Genomic DNA, 17,975 nt, shown 5'->3' on the forward strand with positions numbered 1-17,975 from the left:
GAAGAACACGATCGAATCAGCACAACAAGCACGCTCTCCGCGCAACAGCCTCCACACCAAAAAAACCACGATCTTTTTGTCCCGATCTTCTTCCTCTTCCTTTTTGACCCCGAACAGAACCTTTTTATCCTCCCGTCCTCGTCACTTCCAATCGAGCCGTTTTATTGGCCCACCGCCGTCGCCTTCCGACAATCGTGATCACGGGGCGGAGCCATCCGCAGCCCTGTCCTGTGACGTCACGGCCAGCCTCCAGGGACTACTAAAAGGGGTTTACGCAGACACCCTTACCCTATCCCGTGTCCCTATCTAATTACGTGACAATTATCATTTCCCCCTTGAAGAAATGAACATTTACTAGACAACTTATCACCACTGAATTGCTACTTATTACATCGAGATCCTGGTAAACTCGAACAGCATGGCATACCTAATTAAACATCCTAATTACCCTTTGAATGCATACCCCCCCCCTCAAACGTAACAGTACCTTCATTGGGCGGTGTATATTGGAGAGCTGTCACTGCGGACAAAACATGTATTACCTCATTTAAGTTGTAACCAAAATGTTACTTTTTTCCCTCAAGATGGTATCTTCATGTAAGGATGGAAGATGCGTTGTTCAGTCTTCAAATGTACATGAGGCCTTTAAAACAATCTGAGCTACATGGAGAGAAAAAGTTGGTGGTAATTTCTGGACGTCTGGAGGGCATGGCCTGTAGAATGAGTGGCGCTTCTGACCGACAGACAGACAGACCCAAACTCAGATATATATATATAAAAATTGACCCCTCCCACACTCCTCCAGCCAAAGTATGGGAGGGGTCAATCATTTATATAATCCGAGTCACCTGGGTGTAGTCTATTAGGTGAGAGTTGATTTGGCTATTCTCTACATTCACAGGTGAGAGATGTGGGTGGATCTTTATTTATTTACACACACACACACACACACACACACACACACACACACACACACACACACACACACTTTTGGAAGCAAAACTTAGAAAATCAAGTTGTGCTTTTTTTGAGCTGCAGTTTCAGCCAATGAGGCGTTTCCACTCGAAGGGGTGGGGGTTCAAGTTAACCAGGATTGTAAGAGGATTATATATATATATTTATATATATATATATATATATATATATATATATATATATATATATATATATATATATATATATATATATATATATATACATATGGGATCACATGTGGTGTACAGCTCAATGAAAATGTTGTATTCTCTTTTTTGGGTTCCATAAGTAGATGATTTGTTGCTAACAACAATTATGCCATTGCTGCTCAGCATGTAAGAGATCCACATCTTATTCCGTGGTAATTTTCCATTCACCCATGACGACAATCATTTGCAACTTAGATTGTAGAATTTTGGATTAGTTATTTCTGCTTGCTCAGGCGAATGCAAGTGACAGGTTTTGGTATCAAATGGGACCTTTCTTCAATTCCTTCAGCCAAGCACTTTCTCATTCTCAAATCTTACTCGGTGATGTTTTTCCTTCACCAAGATCTCGGCTTTGCCTATGCAAACCTGAGGGATTTGAGAAAAAAAACCCCCAAAAGCAACAAATGCCCTGCCTTCATTTGGCAGCCAATGCATTAAACATACTGCATTCCCCATGTCATAAATTTTAATTCAAACCTCATGGCAGGAATAAAAAGGAAGCCAAGTCCAGAACGCCAGGAGCAGGAAATGCAATTCAGCTGGTAAACTTAAAAACGGAACACTTTATTCAAAATTTGCACCCACTTCCCTTTAAGTTTCCAAGCGCATGAAATGATGAATAATAAACTAGTTAAAAACTAAAGTGGTTGATTAAACAATTTGATTCATTGAATTTAAATAAATAATTTTTAAAGCAACAGCAATGAACAATTTTTTTTTAATCTCAAAACGAGTGCCAAAATTTAATCTCAAAACGAGTGCAAAATGCCAAAATTTTATTTAAAACACCTCAAATGCAGTTTCCGCCACAGCAGAGAGAAGTATGGAATAAAACACTGTTCAATACATTCGCTGAGAGAACGTGCATGGGAATCGAGAAACAGTAACCTGCATGGAGTAGTTGAGAGCTGGGACGGCTGGGTGTAACGAGAGGTTGCGTAACGGAGAAATGGATGGCTTTCCCCATCTCTCTTCTGAGAAAGAGACTGACAGCATATGGTCTGTAAAGGTCTTTCCAAACACCAACTTATCTGGAGGAAGAGGGGTTCGTGGTGAGGTGGTCATCGTCACTTGCAGGTCATTAGCCTGTGGGATGGAAATGTAGAATAGTTTATTGCACAAGCCACAGTCAGCAGCCCTCCCGAAGAAAAGATTATAATATAATGATGATATTATTATTATTGTTATTAATTAGTACATGGCCGTACGTGCGGGCCCATATGTGCGTGCCCGTACGTGCGTGGCCGTACGTGCAAAAAAAAAAATTCTTTGTGACGTCAATAGTGACGTCGTAGCACCGTGTCCTGTCATTGGTTGATAAATAAATGGCCGTAACTTGGGATCCGCTTGTCTGATTAACATCAAACCTTAAAAAGGCACATCCTCGGGTCCCCAGCGATATTCCTGGCAAGTTTCAATTAGATCAGACCAGGGGTTGTCGAGAAACGGCGGTCGCAGACACACATACAGACAGACACACAGAGATTGCTGGAATTATAGATAGACTAATGCGGGCCTATAGGTGCGTGCCCGTATGTGCGTGGCCGTGCGTGCAAATTTTTTTTAATTGTGACGTCAATAGTGACGTCATAGCACAGTGTCCTGTCATTGGTTGATAAATAAATGGCCGTAACTTGGGATCCGCTTGTCCGATTAATATCAAACCTTTAAAAGGCATCCTCGGGTCCTCAGCGATATTCCTGGCAAGTTTCAATTAGATCGGACCAGGGGTTGTCGAGAAACGGCGGTCGCAGACACACACACACATACAGACAGACAGACACACAGAGATTGCTGGAATTATAGATAGATAATAATAATAAGAAAAATATGAAGAAGAAGAAGAAATTATTTGACACAAATGCTTCAATGGATATGACTCTTCCCACGTGAGATGTCAACCCACTGTTACGTTTGATCTCAATTAAAGGTCACACAAAAAATTAACCCTGCCAACATAGTTTACAACCTAATCTTACACCAAATGGGGTCTTTTCGGACTCCAACTTAAAACCATTCAATTTCATTCAATCTGCCAGAGTTTCACATCAATGACGAAACATGGTGTTTTATTTATAAAGTCAAGTAACATCTTTTTTTTTTTTAAAAAGGGAAAAATAAATATAAAATATAAAATTAACCTTCCAACTGGGGACTTTTATGACCCTAACTCAGAAGCACTAAATTTCATTCAATCTGCTACAATTTCACATCAATGAGGAAACATTTTGATTGGATGTTTTAGTGATAAAGTAAACAAACATTAGCATAAAAAATTTTCGAGGACTTTCTCGATACAAATACCATGTGAAGTAATCACATATGCAAAAAAAAGAACAGAAACAACTGGGGTCTTTTTGGACCCCAGAAAGGATTCGCTTGTAACTCAGTGCAGCAAGGTGGGATCTTAAAACATCATATATATATATATATATATATATATATATATATATATATATATATATATATATATATATATATATATATATATATATATATATATTAACAGCACATAGGGGAAACAAACTAATGAAAAAAAAATCACTCCTAGAGTGACAACTTGGCAAAACAGCACAAAGTAGAACGGCATTCGGAAAAGCACATACAGTACCTCTGTCAAGTGGAACAGTTTACGTTTAGTATCCCACTGATGTGCTGGATTAGAACTAAAATCCAATCCGCTTGTTCTTGTCACCTATTCAACTCATCCACAACTTTTTGAGATATAGTGATATATTTAGTATTTGGCCCTATCTATCAATTTTAGAAATTAGGCCTGTGCTGACCTTTTGACCTTAAAATTAATTGGAAGTTGAATTCAGTGACCTGACATGAAAATGCTCTTCAAATTTCAAGTCAATCAGATGTAAATTGAATATTTTAGAAAATTTGGCCCAAATTGGTCTTTTATTACCTTTTAGGCCTTGTTTACCTCAAAATTAATAGGTGTTTGAATTCAACGACCTGACGTGAAAATGTTCTTCAAATTTCAAGTCAGTCGGATGAAAAATGAGGATTAAAAAAAAAAATTGGTCCAAATTGGCCGATTGGCCAATGTTTACTTAAAATTAGTTGGTGGTTGAATTATTTGACCTGATATGCAAATGCTCTTCAAATTTCAAGTTAATTGGATTAAAATTGAGGATTTTATAAATTTGGCCTGTGTTGACCTTTTGGCTTATGTTGACCTCAAAATTAATATGTGATTGAGTTCAGTGATCTCATATGCAAATGGTCTTCAAATTTTAAGTCAATCAGATGAAAATTGAGGATTTTAGAAAATTTGGCCCAATTCGGCCTTTTGGCCAATGTTGATCTCAAAATTTATATGTGGTTGAGTTCAGCGACCTGATGTGCAAATGATCTTCACATTTCAAGTCAATCAGATGAAAATTGACAATTTTAGGAACAATTAAAAAATTTGGCCTATGTTAACCTTTTGACCTATGATAACCTCAAAAGTAAAGTCGTTGAATTCACTGACCTGATTTGCAAATCCTGTTCAAATTTCAAGTCAATCGGATGAAATTTGAGGATTTTAGAAAATTTGGCTCAAATTGGCCTTTTGGCCGATGTTGGACCTATTTGGTTGACTTGTGTGACGAGTTTAGTGATGATTATGTGTGATGAGTTTGGTTGACCAAATTTTACAAAACTCCAATGCTGGACCGTCGCAGGGTCCCTGACATTAATCTCTGAAAATTTTAGAACGAGCGGACAGACAAACAAACACACACAAACAAACAGAGGCAATCAACGTACTTGTCAAAAAAAACATTTTTTGGCTAAGTAATAAAACATGAAATGCATTGTGAAACGAACTTGCAGATACACGTCAACGATGGGTATGGGGGACAGGACGGATCACAATCCTCAGTTACGGTAGTTTCTTTGGATGTTTTGCGCCACATTCAACAGCTGAGTTCATATTGGTGGCGTGTCTGGGTGCCCATGGTAGCGTTTGAGACCGGTCGTTTTAGATTGTTGGCCTTGACACATAGTGCCGGATGAGTAAGATGAATGATTTGACATATTCATCGTTTCTATATTACCTCCATCAACAGATTAACACCGTGGCAGGATAAAAGTCGTAAATGCTGAGTTGAACAAACGTCCTGAACTCATGTACTTGGTTAAGTAAAGCACGTCGTCTGGGATCCGGCCTTCGGCTTGCGGCCGAACGCTGCTGATTGTGCTGTCATCGATTCCCTCTTTGAAAATCTATCTATATTCGATTTTTTGAATCCGCTATCACCTGCATAAATACATGGAACGCATAATGTGAAGATTTCGGAAGTATGAACAGAACATGTTCGGAGAAAAGTGTGTTTGAAGTTCCAGGCTTACGCCCATTATATTATGATGATTATGATTAATTATCTTCTGATGATGACGCAAAAACATACCTACCGCCTATAATTCAAAACACCTCACTGCACTAGAATATGTGGGGACAGGAATACTGAACTGTAAATGGTGGAGACTTGTAATACCCTCCCCCACCTGGAGGTGGTGCTACACGATACACATTTACCAAGAGGATTATGATTATATTGATATTATGATTATGACATTCGATTTTTTGAATCCGCTATCACCTGCGTAAATACATGGAATACATAATTTGAAGATTTCGGAAGTATGAACAGAATATGTTTGGAGAAAAGTGTGTTCGAAGTTCCAGGCTTACGCCCATTATATTATGAGATGATAGAGAAAAAAACACACAAGCCGGTAGGCGATGAGGGATTCGCTAGGATCGAAGCACTGGATACGATGCTTTTCATTCTGACCGATCTACCGACGAAGATTCATTGCCAAGACGTATTGGTTCACATACAATTGTTCCTCTGCCTGGCAAGATTTTTCCTATTGCGTATTTTGCCAACTGGCACTCATAAAAAATGACGGTAAATAGACACCTTATTTTTGAAGGACTACCATTTGAAAAATAAAACCTAAATCAAAAATCGGCTCGAGTAAAATCTTCTAAATATCTCGAAGTGTTTAATTCCGAAGTCTCGTTTCTCTACATTCAAAACCGAAGGACAAGTATTGAAAATACTGTACGCGGTTTTTCGGCCGCTGCACAGCAACGGGTGGTTGCTAGGCAACGAAATTCAAACGCGCACATTCCCAGCACATATTGCACATGTTGGCAAAGTTTCATCGAAATCGGTTCGCTGGTTCGTGCTGTGGAGCTTCGCGTTGCAGACACACACACACACACACACACACACACACACACACACACACACACACACACACACACACACACAGGGATATCTAGCATATATTGCTAATCCAACAGAGGAAAAACCCGACAATAAGGGATATCTAGCATATATAGCGAATCCAATAATTGGAGGTAGTGTGTGGGTCGTGGAATCGTTTTCGGTAAATAAATAAATAATTAAAGGTGGTGTGTGGGTCGTGGAATAGTTTACGGAAAATAAATAAATAATTAAAAGGTGGTGTGTGGGTGGGGAATCGTTTTGGTAAATAAATAATTAAAGGTGGTCTGTGGGTCGTGGAATTGTTTACGGTAACTAAATAAATAAATAAGGTGGTGTGTGGGTCATGGAATCGTTTTCGGTAAATAAATAAATAATTGGAGGTGGTGTGTGGGTGGAGAATCGTTTACGGTCAATAAATAAATAATTGGAGGTGGTGGAATCGTTTTCGGGAAATAAATAAATAATTAAAGGTGGTGTGTGGATTGTGGAATCATTTACGGTAAATAAATAAATAATTGGAGGTGGTGGAATCGTTTTCGGGAAATAAATAAATAATTAAAGGTGGTGTGTGGATTGTGGAATCGTTTTTGGTAAATAAATAAATACTTGGAGGTGGTGTGTGGGTGGGGAATTGTTTTCGGTAAATAAATAAATGATTAAAGGTGGTGTGTGGATCGAGGAATCATTTTCGGTAAATAAATAAATAATTGGAGGTGGTGTGTGGGTGGGGAATCCTTTGCGGTAAATAAATAAATAATTGGAGGTGGTGTGTGGGTGGGGAATCGTTTTCGGTAAATAAATAAATTATCGGTTTGCTGGTTTGTGCTGTGGAGACTCGCGTTGCAGACACACACACACACACACACACACACACACACACACACACACACACACACACACACACACACACACACACACGGAAAACCCGATAAACTTCTCTCAATGCTCTTGTTTGACCACACCTCCTAAGCCACACAATATTTTTCATAAGCCACACCCACTTCCCATAAGCCACGCCGACTTTCCTACGCCACTCCCACTTTTCATCAACCACGTCCACTTTCCCTAAGCTCCGCCCACTTTCCAAAGCCCCTCATAAAAAAATGACGGTGAATAGACACCCGATTTTTGAAGGACTACCATTTGAAAAGTAAAACCTCAATCAAAAATCTGCTCGAGTAAAATTTTCTAAATATCTCGAAGTATTTAATTCCAAAGTCTCGCTTCTCTACATTCAAAACTGAAGGACAAGTATTGAAAATACTGTACGCGGTCGCTGCACAGCAACGGGTGGTTGCTCGGCAACGAAATTCAAACGCGCACATTCCCAACAAATACTGCACATGTTGGCAAAGTTTCATCGAAATTGGTTCGCTGGTTTGTGCTGTGTGGCCTCGCGTAGCAGACACACACACACACACACACACACACACACACACACACACACACACACACACACACACACACACACACACACACAGAAAACCCGACAATAAGGGATATCTAGCATATATAGCGAATCCAATTATCGGTTTGCTGGTTTGTGCTGTGGAGCCTCGAGTTGCAGACACACACACACACACACACACACACACACACACACACACACACACACACACACACACACACACACACAAAACCCGACAATAAGGGATATCTAGCATATATAGTGAATCCAATTAAAATGTCAGCCTGGGTTACAAAAAGAGTCCTGTTGGTAGTGTTACGGATCTGGAAACCATTTGCATTCAACATACAGGTCCCAAAAGTCAGTTATCTCGTTAAGTACATGTGAGACAGGTTCCCTTTCCTTTAGTCTAGTGGGAGAATCAAAAACGTGCGTTGCGACTTCTTTTAGTTAGGTTTTCCATCAAACGATCCCTCCAACAAGCCATCTAACAACCAACAACCATCCCATCTGCATGACCCAACCTGCCCATCACGCGCTATCACCACCCGTTGGCTGCTCGTACCTTGACTTGCCGAGAGAGGGCCTCGAGGTTCCAGTCCTCGGTTCGTAATTCTTGTATGGCTTTTTCAGTGTTGACCCTGTTACTCTTGCTCTGCGCGAGCGAGGCCACATGGAGAATATGGGGTCTCCGAACAGGGCCCACGGCTCCGCCCCGGTAGGGTGCGGCCGTAGGCCAATGAGGGACGGACAGCGAGATGATTCTTGCCAAGGCCCCTCCCCGTGTGGGAGGAGATATATTGTTGTAGGCCAGATATCGGCGACGAGCGCGACCGCTAGATGGAGCTGCAGAGTCGACTCCACCGAACACCCGGAATTCAGATCGTTACCCTCGGATAACTCCGAAAGTACGGGTCCCTTACAGCTATGGTTCTCAACCTGGGGGTTGCGAGATTGTTTTCGGTGGTCGCGGGAAGGTTGTCAAAACAAATAAACAAACAAATATATAATAAAGAAATTCATAAATATTTTTTGAAAATGATTTTTCAATTAAATGTCCCATATCAATGTTATAATGTAGTGATTATGAAACAGATTTGAGCAGCAAGTGAAATTAGTGTGTTAGCAGCAAGTGTGTGTGTGTGTGTGTGTGTGTGTGTGTGTGTGTGTGTGTGTGTGTGTGTGTGTGTGTGTGTGTGTGTGTGTGTGTGTGTGTGTGTGTGTGTGTGTGTGTGTGTGAGAGAGAGAGAGAGAGAGAGAGAGCGAGAGCGCGTGTGCAGCATAGTGGCGGGTGCTGAAAGTCAATGTTAGCGCTAACTACCTACTGCAGGGTGGCTGAATATGGATCGGTGGCTTGTTAAAAAACGTCTGCCAGCTCAAGATGCGGACCAAGACGACACATGTGAAGGTGGGCCAACTGTTACAAGTTCAACTGAAAAACGTAAGGTGCCGGCGGCAGATTTGGCCTCCAACAAGCGTCGGAAATATCAGACTGACTTTCTGCAGTACGGATTCACATGCCTAGCCAAAAATGAAGTGGAATATCCACAGTGTGTTCTGTGTTCAGAAGTGCTTGCTCACAAAAGCTTGAAACCAGTGAAATTGAAGAGACATTTACAAACCAAACACCCATCCTACATTGACAAACCATTAGATTTTTTTCGTCGTAAGGAGGGAGAACTACAGAGCCAAAAGACGACTGTATGTGAGCACTCTACAATCCCTGTCAAAGCCCTGTTGGCTTCATATGAAGTGGCATACCTGGTTGCTCAATCCAAAAAGCCCCATACTATTGCAGAGAGCCTGATCCGCCCAACAGCGATTGCAATGACCAGAGCTATGCATGGTGAAAAAAATAGCTAGCACACTTGAGACTATTCCACTATCTAATAACACAATGGCGAGGCGCATTGGTGAAATGGCCAACGACATTAAAGAGCAGCTCATTGAACGAGTGAAGAAAAGTGGAAGATTTTCCCTCCAAATTGACGAAACAACGAATGTTTCCAGTGATGCACAGTTACTTGTTTTTGCAATATACAGCTACGAGGGGAAAATGTACGAGGATATGTTGTTTTGCTCGACACTTGAAGGAACTTGCACTGGTCGTGACATTTTTAACAAACTGGACAGTAAAATGCGCGAGGAGGGGCTAAGTTGGGAAAATTGCATCTCTGTGTGTACAGATGGAGCTGGTGCCATGCAGGGGACAAGAAGGGGTCTGAAAGCTAGTTTTGGAAGTGGTAGTTTTGGTAGTTTTTGTTTTGTTGTTTTGTTTTTTGTATATTTTTGGTTAGTAATGCAAGGTTTGTGTATGTCTGGTAGCTGTCATGTGATAGTAACCTCTGTCTGCAAAAGAGGGTCGCTCAATCTTCCAGTCTGTGTCCCATGCATAAATAGGCTACATACCGCTCTTTGCAATTACAGAAGCCTTTTTTATGAATGTGGCTGGCTGTTTTTACTGTATTATACATCAGAGTGTAAATTATTAATTTGTGATGCCAGTTTAGTTTAGTTCTGTTTAGTTTTAACAACTGGCAGTACCTAGGCCAGTGGTTTTCAAACTTTTTTTAGTGGCGACCCAATTTCAGAACCTCTCGACATCGCGCGACCCAAAAGATTCAAAACCCAATTCATAATATACAAGATAAGATTTCATATGACACAAGAACATTTACTGTTTACTTTATTCACCATCGTCATGTTTTCATCGACGAGTTAACGGAGAATAGCCAACAGTATCCAAATAGTACAGTTGAATGTTTCAGAAGTTTAGTCCGAATGACATCTCTATTATAATACCAAGCTTGCACACTAAAACTCGGCTCGCCGTCACACGATCCCTATGAAATGATGTGGCACTTAGTGGACATGCCGACAATGTTTAGGAAGTCTTGGCGTTCCATAATACCACTTGCATTTTGCACAATGCGTATTTTTGTCATTCCCCGTGTACGGTCTGTCGTCTGCTACCAGCCATGTTGTACTGCTATCCCATGCATGTGCATGGGTATCGCTAGTTTAGATATATCAGTGAGAAGGATGAGCCTGTTTTTCAGAAACCAACTTCTCTATTCTTGGAGAAGTAGATGACAATGCCAGGATCATATCATGCTCCATTTCTAAGCGATTTCTGTACTTTGTTTTAATCACCACCATGGTGGAGAAAGACTGCTCACAAAAGTATGATGAAGGATATGGCATGAGAACCTTAATGGCACGCCGTGACAGGGTCGGGTACGATGGCAGCATTTTGCACCAGAATGTCGCCAACGAATTCGTCCACGCAAGAGCCTGCACTCCTGAATCCTGCTCGAGCTGTACAAGCTCTTCCTGTGCTGTATCATCTTCATCAGCAATCGAGTCCAGTGGAGCCGTGAAAGGGTCCCGAACCACAGAAAAGGACTGCACATCCAGCTCAGGGAAATAGTGCTCGAACTGTTCAATGAGCGACGGAAGGTGACGTGCTATCTCCCCAGAAAGACTGCTGAGCTCAGTATCATCATACTGACAGGTCGTTAGATGCTCCACCAGACGGGGGGGGGGGGGTGGGGGGGAAGGCTGAAGCACTTAACAGCTGCTTTGTCTGCCAGTAATTTTAGAGTCGCCAGAAATCCGCTCATTTTGTTGTGAAAAATCACGAGGTTGGCGTCTTTGCCTTGGAGGGAGTGGTTGAGGACATTGAGACGTTCAAAGATGACAACGAGATAGCACAGTTCTGACAGCCAAGAGTCCGACTCAAGCAACGCTACCCATGCCGTTTTCCCTTGTGTGCGTAGGAACCCCTTCAGTTCATCTTTGAGCTCGTAAACGCGCAGAAGGTTTCCTTGAGATAACCATCTGACTTGAGTGTAGAATAGTAATTCTTATGGTCGGCGTCCATCTCCTGGCAGAATAGCCTGAATAACCTAGTGTTGAGGGCGCTCGATTTGATGTAATTCACCATTTTTACGACTTCTGAGAGCACGCTCTGCAAGGTTTCTGGCAAAGTATGAGAGGCGAGCGCTTCTCGGTGAATCATGCAGTGTACCATGGAGGTCTGAAGAGGCACCTCAAGCAATTTAGCCTTGAATCCAGAACGCACTCCTAACATTGCTGGCACGCCATCTGTTGTAGTACCGAGCAACTTTCCGAAGTCCAGATCATGGTAATGATAAAACTGCTCTAATTTCCCAAAAATGTCCTCGCCTTTGGTGGTGGCCTCCAATGGTTTGATGAGCAGAGGCTCATCGACAAAGTTATCAGCCTTGATGAAGCGGACCCAGATGATGAGTTGCTCGTACAATGCGATATCAGTGGACTCGTCCAACTGTATGGCGTGCCACGGTGATTCCTTGATCTTCTGTACGACCTGAGCCATTACGTCCAGACTCGTATCTTCAATTCTGTGTTTGATGGTGTTGTCAGAGAGGGGTATAACTGCCAGTTTCTTCGCCGCTTCTTCCCCAACCATCAGATATACCATGTCCTTTGCACATGGCAGCACAAGTTCTTCCACAATGGATTGAGGCTTTTTAGTCTTCGCAACATGGAGCGACACTCGATACGAGGCCTCTAATGCCCGAGAATTGGTCTGATGGCATGTACCCTCTCTGTCAAGACGCGTATTCTTGAGTGCAAGAAGTTTCCTCTCAAAGAACGCTCTCTCCTTATCCTGATAAGGCGCATGTTTTGTAGTCCAATGCCTCTGCAACTTATTTTGTTTCATAGACTCCGTAGAAAGCACTTCAAAACAAATCACACACTGAGGCCTCTGTGCCCCACTTTTATCCACCACGTAGTAAAATCCAAGGTCCAGAAATTTATCCTGGAAACAACGTTCTCGAGATTTGCTGGTGGCCGGTGCTGCCATCACAAATAAGGTCTCGAGTCGTATGTGGAGACGTGAATAGACGTTAATGATAGAGTCAGAGTCTGAGTCTGAGAGGCCGTGGATAAAACCACTAATTTCCCGCCAAAATGAACCGCCCTTCAGCGAGCCCGCGCATCGGCTGGATCCCATTCCAAGCGTCATGTTGCGCCGGTTCCCATATTTTGAACGAATCGTTTATATTACATCCCGTAAAAGCGAACACCGATCGAAAATAGACAATTTTTTTTCGCTGCAAGCGGACGCCCGCGACCCCATGAAATTTGCTCGGTGATCCCACATGGGGTCCCACCCCCGGGTTTGAAAAACTAAGACCTAGGCGTTGACCAATGTGCTCCAGGCACTGTGGATTTTTTTATGCGCTCTGTGAAGTCACTGCAGTGTGTTTCAAGTGTGAGTCGGGAGGGGGGTCGCGAACCCCAACTTAAATTTTTTGGGGGGGGTCGCGGCTCCAAAAGGTTGAGAACCACTGCCTTACAGGACCGTGAATCGTCAATAAATCAACCACGTGGGCACAGGGTTATTTGCCAAACTTCAAAATACCTAGAGGCCCACGTGGCGAACTACCGAGTATTCACACCCTCGAAGGAGCTTGAACGGGATGAGTCGTTTCATTGCTCGACCCTTGCGTAACTCGAGCGGATGGTTACCGAGGTCTCATCGGTCCAAATGCACACAACTACGGCAACAACGGCCTTTTTTAATTCCACAACACGCACCGTGTTAAACCAATGAAGAAAACATAGAAACGAGCTAAAACATTTAACAGGGGATTTATTTATAATGGGGGGAAAGGGAACACACAAGGAGCAGAGTTATCCGACTACAAGAAATGCAGTCAATGTACAAGCAAAAGCACTTATCCAGTTGCTACTCAAAGATGGGCCCACACACAGACACACACACAGAAATGGACCCCAATGGTCTTTATTGAAGTCTTCCAGCTCGAAGAAAGGGAGCTGGAGACCAGAGCCTGCGCTTGGACCTGTCCACCTCGTGTGGTATTCGACGATCCGGCTCGACGGGACTCGAACCCACAACACGACGCCGCTCCAAGCACCGCGCTCTCCAACCGGCCACGCACCAATCGACCACGGCCAAGGAGAAGATCAGAGGCGACGATGATCCATCTCGGCGGGACTCGAACCCGCAACACGATGATGGTGACCACCACGACCCCAAGACGACAACCAGGTGACAACCAAGACGATCAACCAACCAACCTCCCAGCCTGGCATTCCTTTATATTTCCTTCTTGTCCGGGGTCAGGAAATCGACCTCTGAGGCAGCCTCCACCCTCATTGGCCGGCGTGTCATGGGAAAATCGCCCTCTGAGGTGGCCTCCACCCTCATTGGCCGGCGTGTCATGGGAAAATCGCTCTCTGTGGTGGCCTCCACCCTCATTGGCCGGCGTGTCATGGGAAAATCACCCTCTGAGGCAGCCTCCACCCTCATTGGCCGGCGTGTCGTGGGAAAGTCGAACTCTGTGGCCTGATTGGACAAGGGGCACGCCCCTGCCTTCCTGGGCAGAGTCCCGGTCTGAGGCAATGGAAATCTCCACCCACGTACGTGGCTGGATACGCGTGTGTAACGGCACGATGTGCGAAGTGAAGGAGTAATGGTTTCGGTTGGCTGGAGGCTCGATTTGTATTGCAAAAACCCTGACTAAAAAAGTAATTCGCAGCGCACACATGTAATTCCCATTAGACACGGGTAGGGGGCCCTAACTATAAACACACACTTATCGAAATAACTCAGCTTTGGGACTGCTGTCTGTCTGTGTGCACAAGGCTTCCAGATTCGTAACAATATTTCCCCGAGTAAACTCGTTTGTTGTTGTCGGTGGCGTTGGCACTGGGAGATCTCGAGTACTTGAGTGGTGACAAGTTGGTTGACGGTGGTTGGGCTGGAGAGTGAGTGAACCAGCCTGTTCGTGGAGCCTTGGTGGGTCCCATCCGCGACCCTGATCTCCGCCCCGGAACTCCGATTGCTCCACGAGGCTGCTGCCACGAGCCACGAGTTCCACATGTGTGGCTGGGACCTTCGACGACCCACAGGTGCCCATCCGAACTCTGACCCCCAGCTCGTCTCTCTCATCGGCTGGAGCGTCCAATAAAAACTTCGGGGTTTCTTTTCTTTTTGTGTGTGTGACTGCGTGTGGGCCCATCGATAAGTAGAATTGTTTAAGTGTTCATTTCATCATTGTAAATACTGCATTGCATATTCACGATAAGTCTCGCCTCTTCTGTCTTTTGATTTTATTGTAAATAAATTGTTAGAAATGTTCCCAGCTCGTTTCCGTCCTTTCTTTATTTGGTCCAGCATGGTCTGGGTCTGAGTTCAGATGGGGTTTCGTCCCCGATAATCCGTTAATCCTAGCCGGCACGGCTTTGGCAGTTTCCGCTCGGCTGCAGCCGAACCGGAGTTGGTAGTCGGAGCTCTACCACAGTCGGTAGATTGACCCGGTTCGAGAGAGAAGTGCCGAGGGTGTGAATTCCCGGTAGCCAAGACTGCGTGGTTATTTAGGTATATTGGGATATAGACAATTAATCCTATGCCACGCAGTCGAGATATTGGCGTTACACAGTTGATTAATCGACCGGCCGGCTTCGGAGTTATCTTTAGTGACGGCCTATAATTCCGGGGAGACCGGTGGGAGACAGCGTAAACTTCCCCACCTAGCGGTCGTTCTCGCCACCGACCCCCGGCCCACAACAGTAGGATTAGAGTTAAAGTCGAGAGAGGAGACAGAGGACAAGAGGACAGAGGACAGAGGACAGACATCATCAGATGCTTCTCATTCAAGTTATGGTCTGCAAAATGATTTTAAAATTAATAATAATTATAACAAGGACGAATATGAAATCTTATTCCATTGCAGGAATAGCAAAAGCATGTCAAATTTCACAGGAATTACATTGTAAAAGAAAGTTTAACAGAAAAAAAATCATTAAACACACACACACACACCAAAAAGTTTGGTGAATGTTGGAATAAAATAATTTTATTGAACATTAAACGCTTACATTATTAATCCCCTTTGAAGTACTCCACTTCCGCATGCACACACTTATTCCACAAATTCCTGCCACTGTCGGAAATATTTCTAGAAGTCCTCTTTCTTAATCGCCTTCAGGTCTGTCATGTTGGAGTTGATGGCTTCGATCGTGTCAAATCGCTTCCCTTTCATAGTTTGTTTCAATTTGGGGAACAGCCAGAAGTCGCACGGTGCAAGTTGGGCAAATAGGGCGGATGCGGGACAACAGGAATGTTTTTTGCCGCCAAAAATTGTTGGATACAGAGCAACGTGTGGCAAGGTGCATTGTCGCAATGGAGGAGCTACCCATTCTTCCACTTTTATGAAATAGTGGAGTGAAGAAATCCCAAAAGGGTTTGACATTGGCAGAGAAAATCATGATTTTAGACAAGTTGCGGGATGGGATGAGTGCAGTGTCGGTGAGCCATGTGTATCATGTGAACGGGTTCACGATATGCACCATTTGTTAAAGCCAGACTTCCTGGAGTTAATAACAGAAAATGATATTCCCCTGAACAGAAGTTCAACACTGACAAAACGGAGCTTTTTCTACAACAAAATTGGTAAGAGGATGTACATTTCCAAGGAGCAGAAAGCGAGAACACAGAATGGATCAGGACACAACATAACAAACGGAACAGCAGAAGAAGAAGGGGGGAATGCCAACAGCAGGGCGGAGGGAGAAAATAAATGGAGACGGACAAACAAGAGATGCGAGCAACGAAGGGGGGTAGGGGAGAACGCAAGCGGTGGACAAGGTCGGATACAGAAGCAAAGAAAGTATGGAGGAGGGTTAGGAGAAGGTGGAGTTCAATTATCCAGCATCCTGCTTTAACGGGTAGAAAATATTTTGGTTTTGGATGGGGAATGATTTGAGATTGTGGTGAACAGCTGTCTTGAAGACTTGGAGGGAAGAATGAGATTGAAGTGTAGGTGGAAGTTGATTCGACAGGTGAGAAAAGAAAGAGGAACAGATGAGTGGAGTTGAGCAGTGATCCTGGATTTTGGGAGTTTCACGAGGAGGGGGATGCTGGTGGACCGTGTGCATACTGCAGATACCTGGAGCAGGGACAATGCATGGAGAGGGCAGAGGGTGCAAGACCAAAAAGGAGGTGGAAGAAGACCGAGACCACCGATCTTTCAGAGATGTTAAAGTTGGTTTAAGTCTTGTCTTGCACTTTTTTGTGGAAATGCATCTGACGCCTAAATGCAAACCTTTCGTGCTGCAACACGCCCAATGGCAATGATGAACCCCCTGCCTCAACCAATTCCCCCCCCCCTCACCCGACAAATTTACGTACATGTATAAGTGTTCCATCCGAGGTTTTCATTAACAAAAAAAAACCCATACATCAAGTATTGTGCTCGTTCCCCTATCCACATAAAGTCTCAAGCTTGCGCAATACAGTTTTACCGAAGGTGCCATTTTCCAGGAACCTAACCCCCGTGTTGGACCAGTGTTTAGTAAAAACAATATATATTTTTTATATATATATATATATATATATATATATATATATATTATGAAAATATATAAAGTTGAATTTAACAAAAGGATTAAATAATAAAAGAATAATAACGGGAGAAAAGAGTGGATAGGAGCTTTAACAAAAAAAAGAACAAAAAGGATTTGACTATAAACTAACCATAAACATATATACACATGTCAACATTGATTTCCCTCAAATGGACACAATTCTTTCAACAACAAATCCACTTTTCATTACAAGTATGAACCAAGTACGTAAGGATACGAAAGAAAAGCAACCACTGTACTTCATTTAAAAGCAAATGCAGGAGAGCAAAAACAGTTGCCAGGACTCGCATTCTCTGAAACAATTGTTTCGCTGTCCAACTTAGTAACTCAGTTTGTTTTAAAGGGAAGCCCAAAGTGATGTATTGCCATGTCAGCTTATCTCCACACTTGTCCTCATATGTATTGTGTATGGCCAAGTGCTGGCTGGAGATTTAGGACATGATGTGCCAAACTGGTAATGGATCATTAAAGCCGGTTCAATTTACATAGCCCATAAAAAGGGAGCTTTGCCACACACAGGTGCATTTTTAAAGTGCAAGGTGTACAGCCCTCGTTTCACAGCAATAGTTAAGTTCTGAACCCTGACTTTAAAGACAATGAAGAGCAGCTGAATCATTGTGTCTGAATCATCAATGAAGAGCAGCTGAATCGCCCAACTGTGTCTGCGGACGTCCTCCTGCAGTTGGGTTACTTCTTATTAGG

General features: G+C 43.2%; 1 protein-coding gene across 2 annotated transcripts in view; it reads right to left on the reverse strand.

Moving 5' to 3' along the window:
• LOC147013429 (branched-chain-amino-acid aminotransferase, mitochondrial-like) overlaps positions 1-17,975 on the reverse strand; it is a 92,469-nt gene that overhangs the window by 40,308 nt on the left and 34,186 nt on the right. For both annotated transcript variants that reach the window (XM_085855257.1, XM_085855256.1), the window contains one exon: positions 2,073-2,270. In XM_085855257.1, coding sequence (XP_085711383.1) covers positions 2,073-2,270 — 198 coding nt within the window. The remainder of the gene's footprint in view (positions 1-2,072; positions 2,271-17,975) is intronic.

This window comes from Eptatretus burgeri, chromosome 14, assembly GCF_056783735.1.
Source record: "Eptatretus burgeri isolate ZD-2024b chromosome 14, Ebu_testis_v1, whole genome shotgun sequence".
NCBI lineage: Eukaryota > Metazoa > Chordata > Myxini > Myxiniformes > Myxinidae > Eptatretus > Eptatretus burgeri.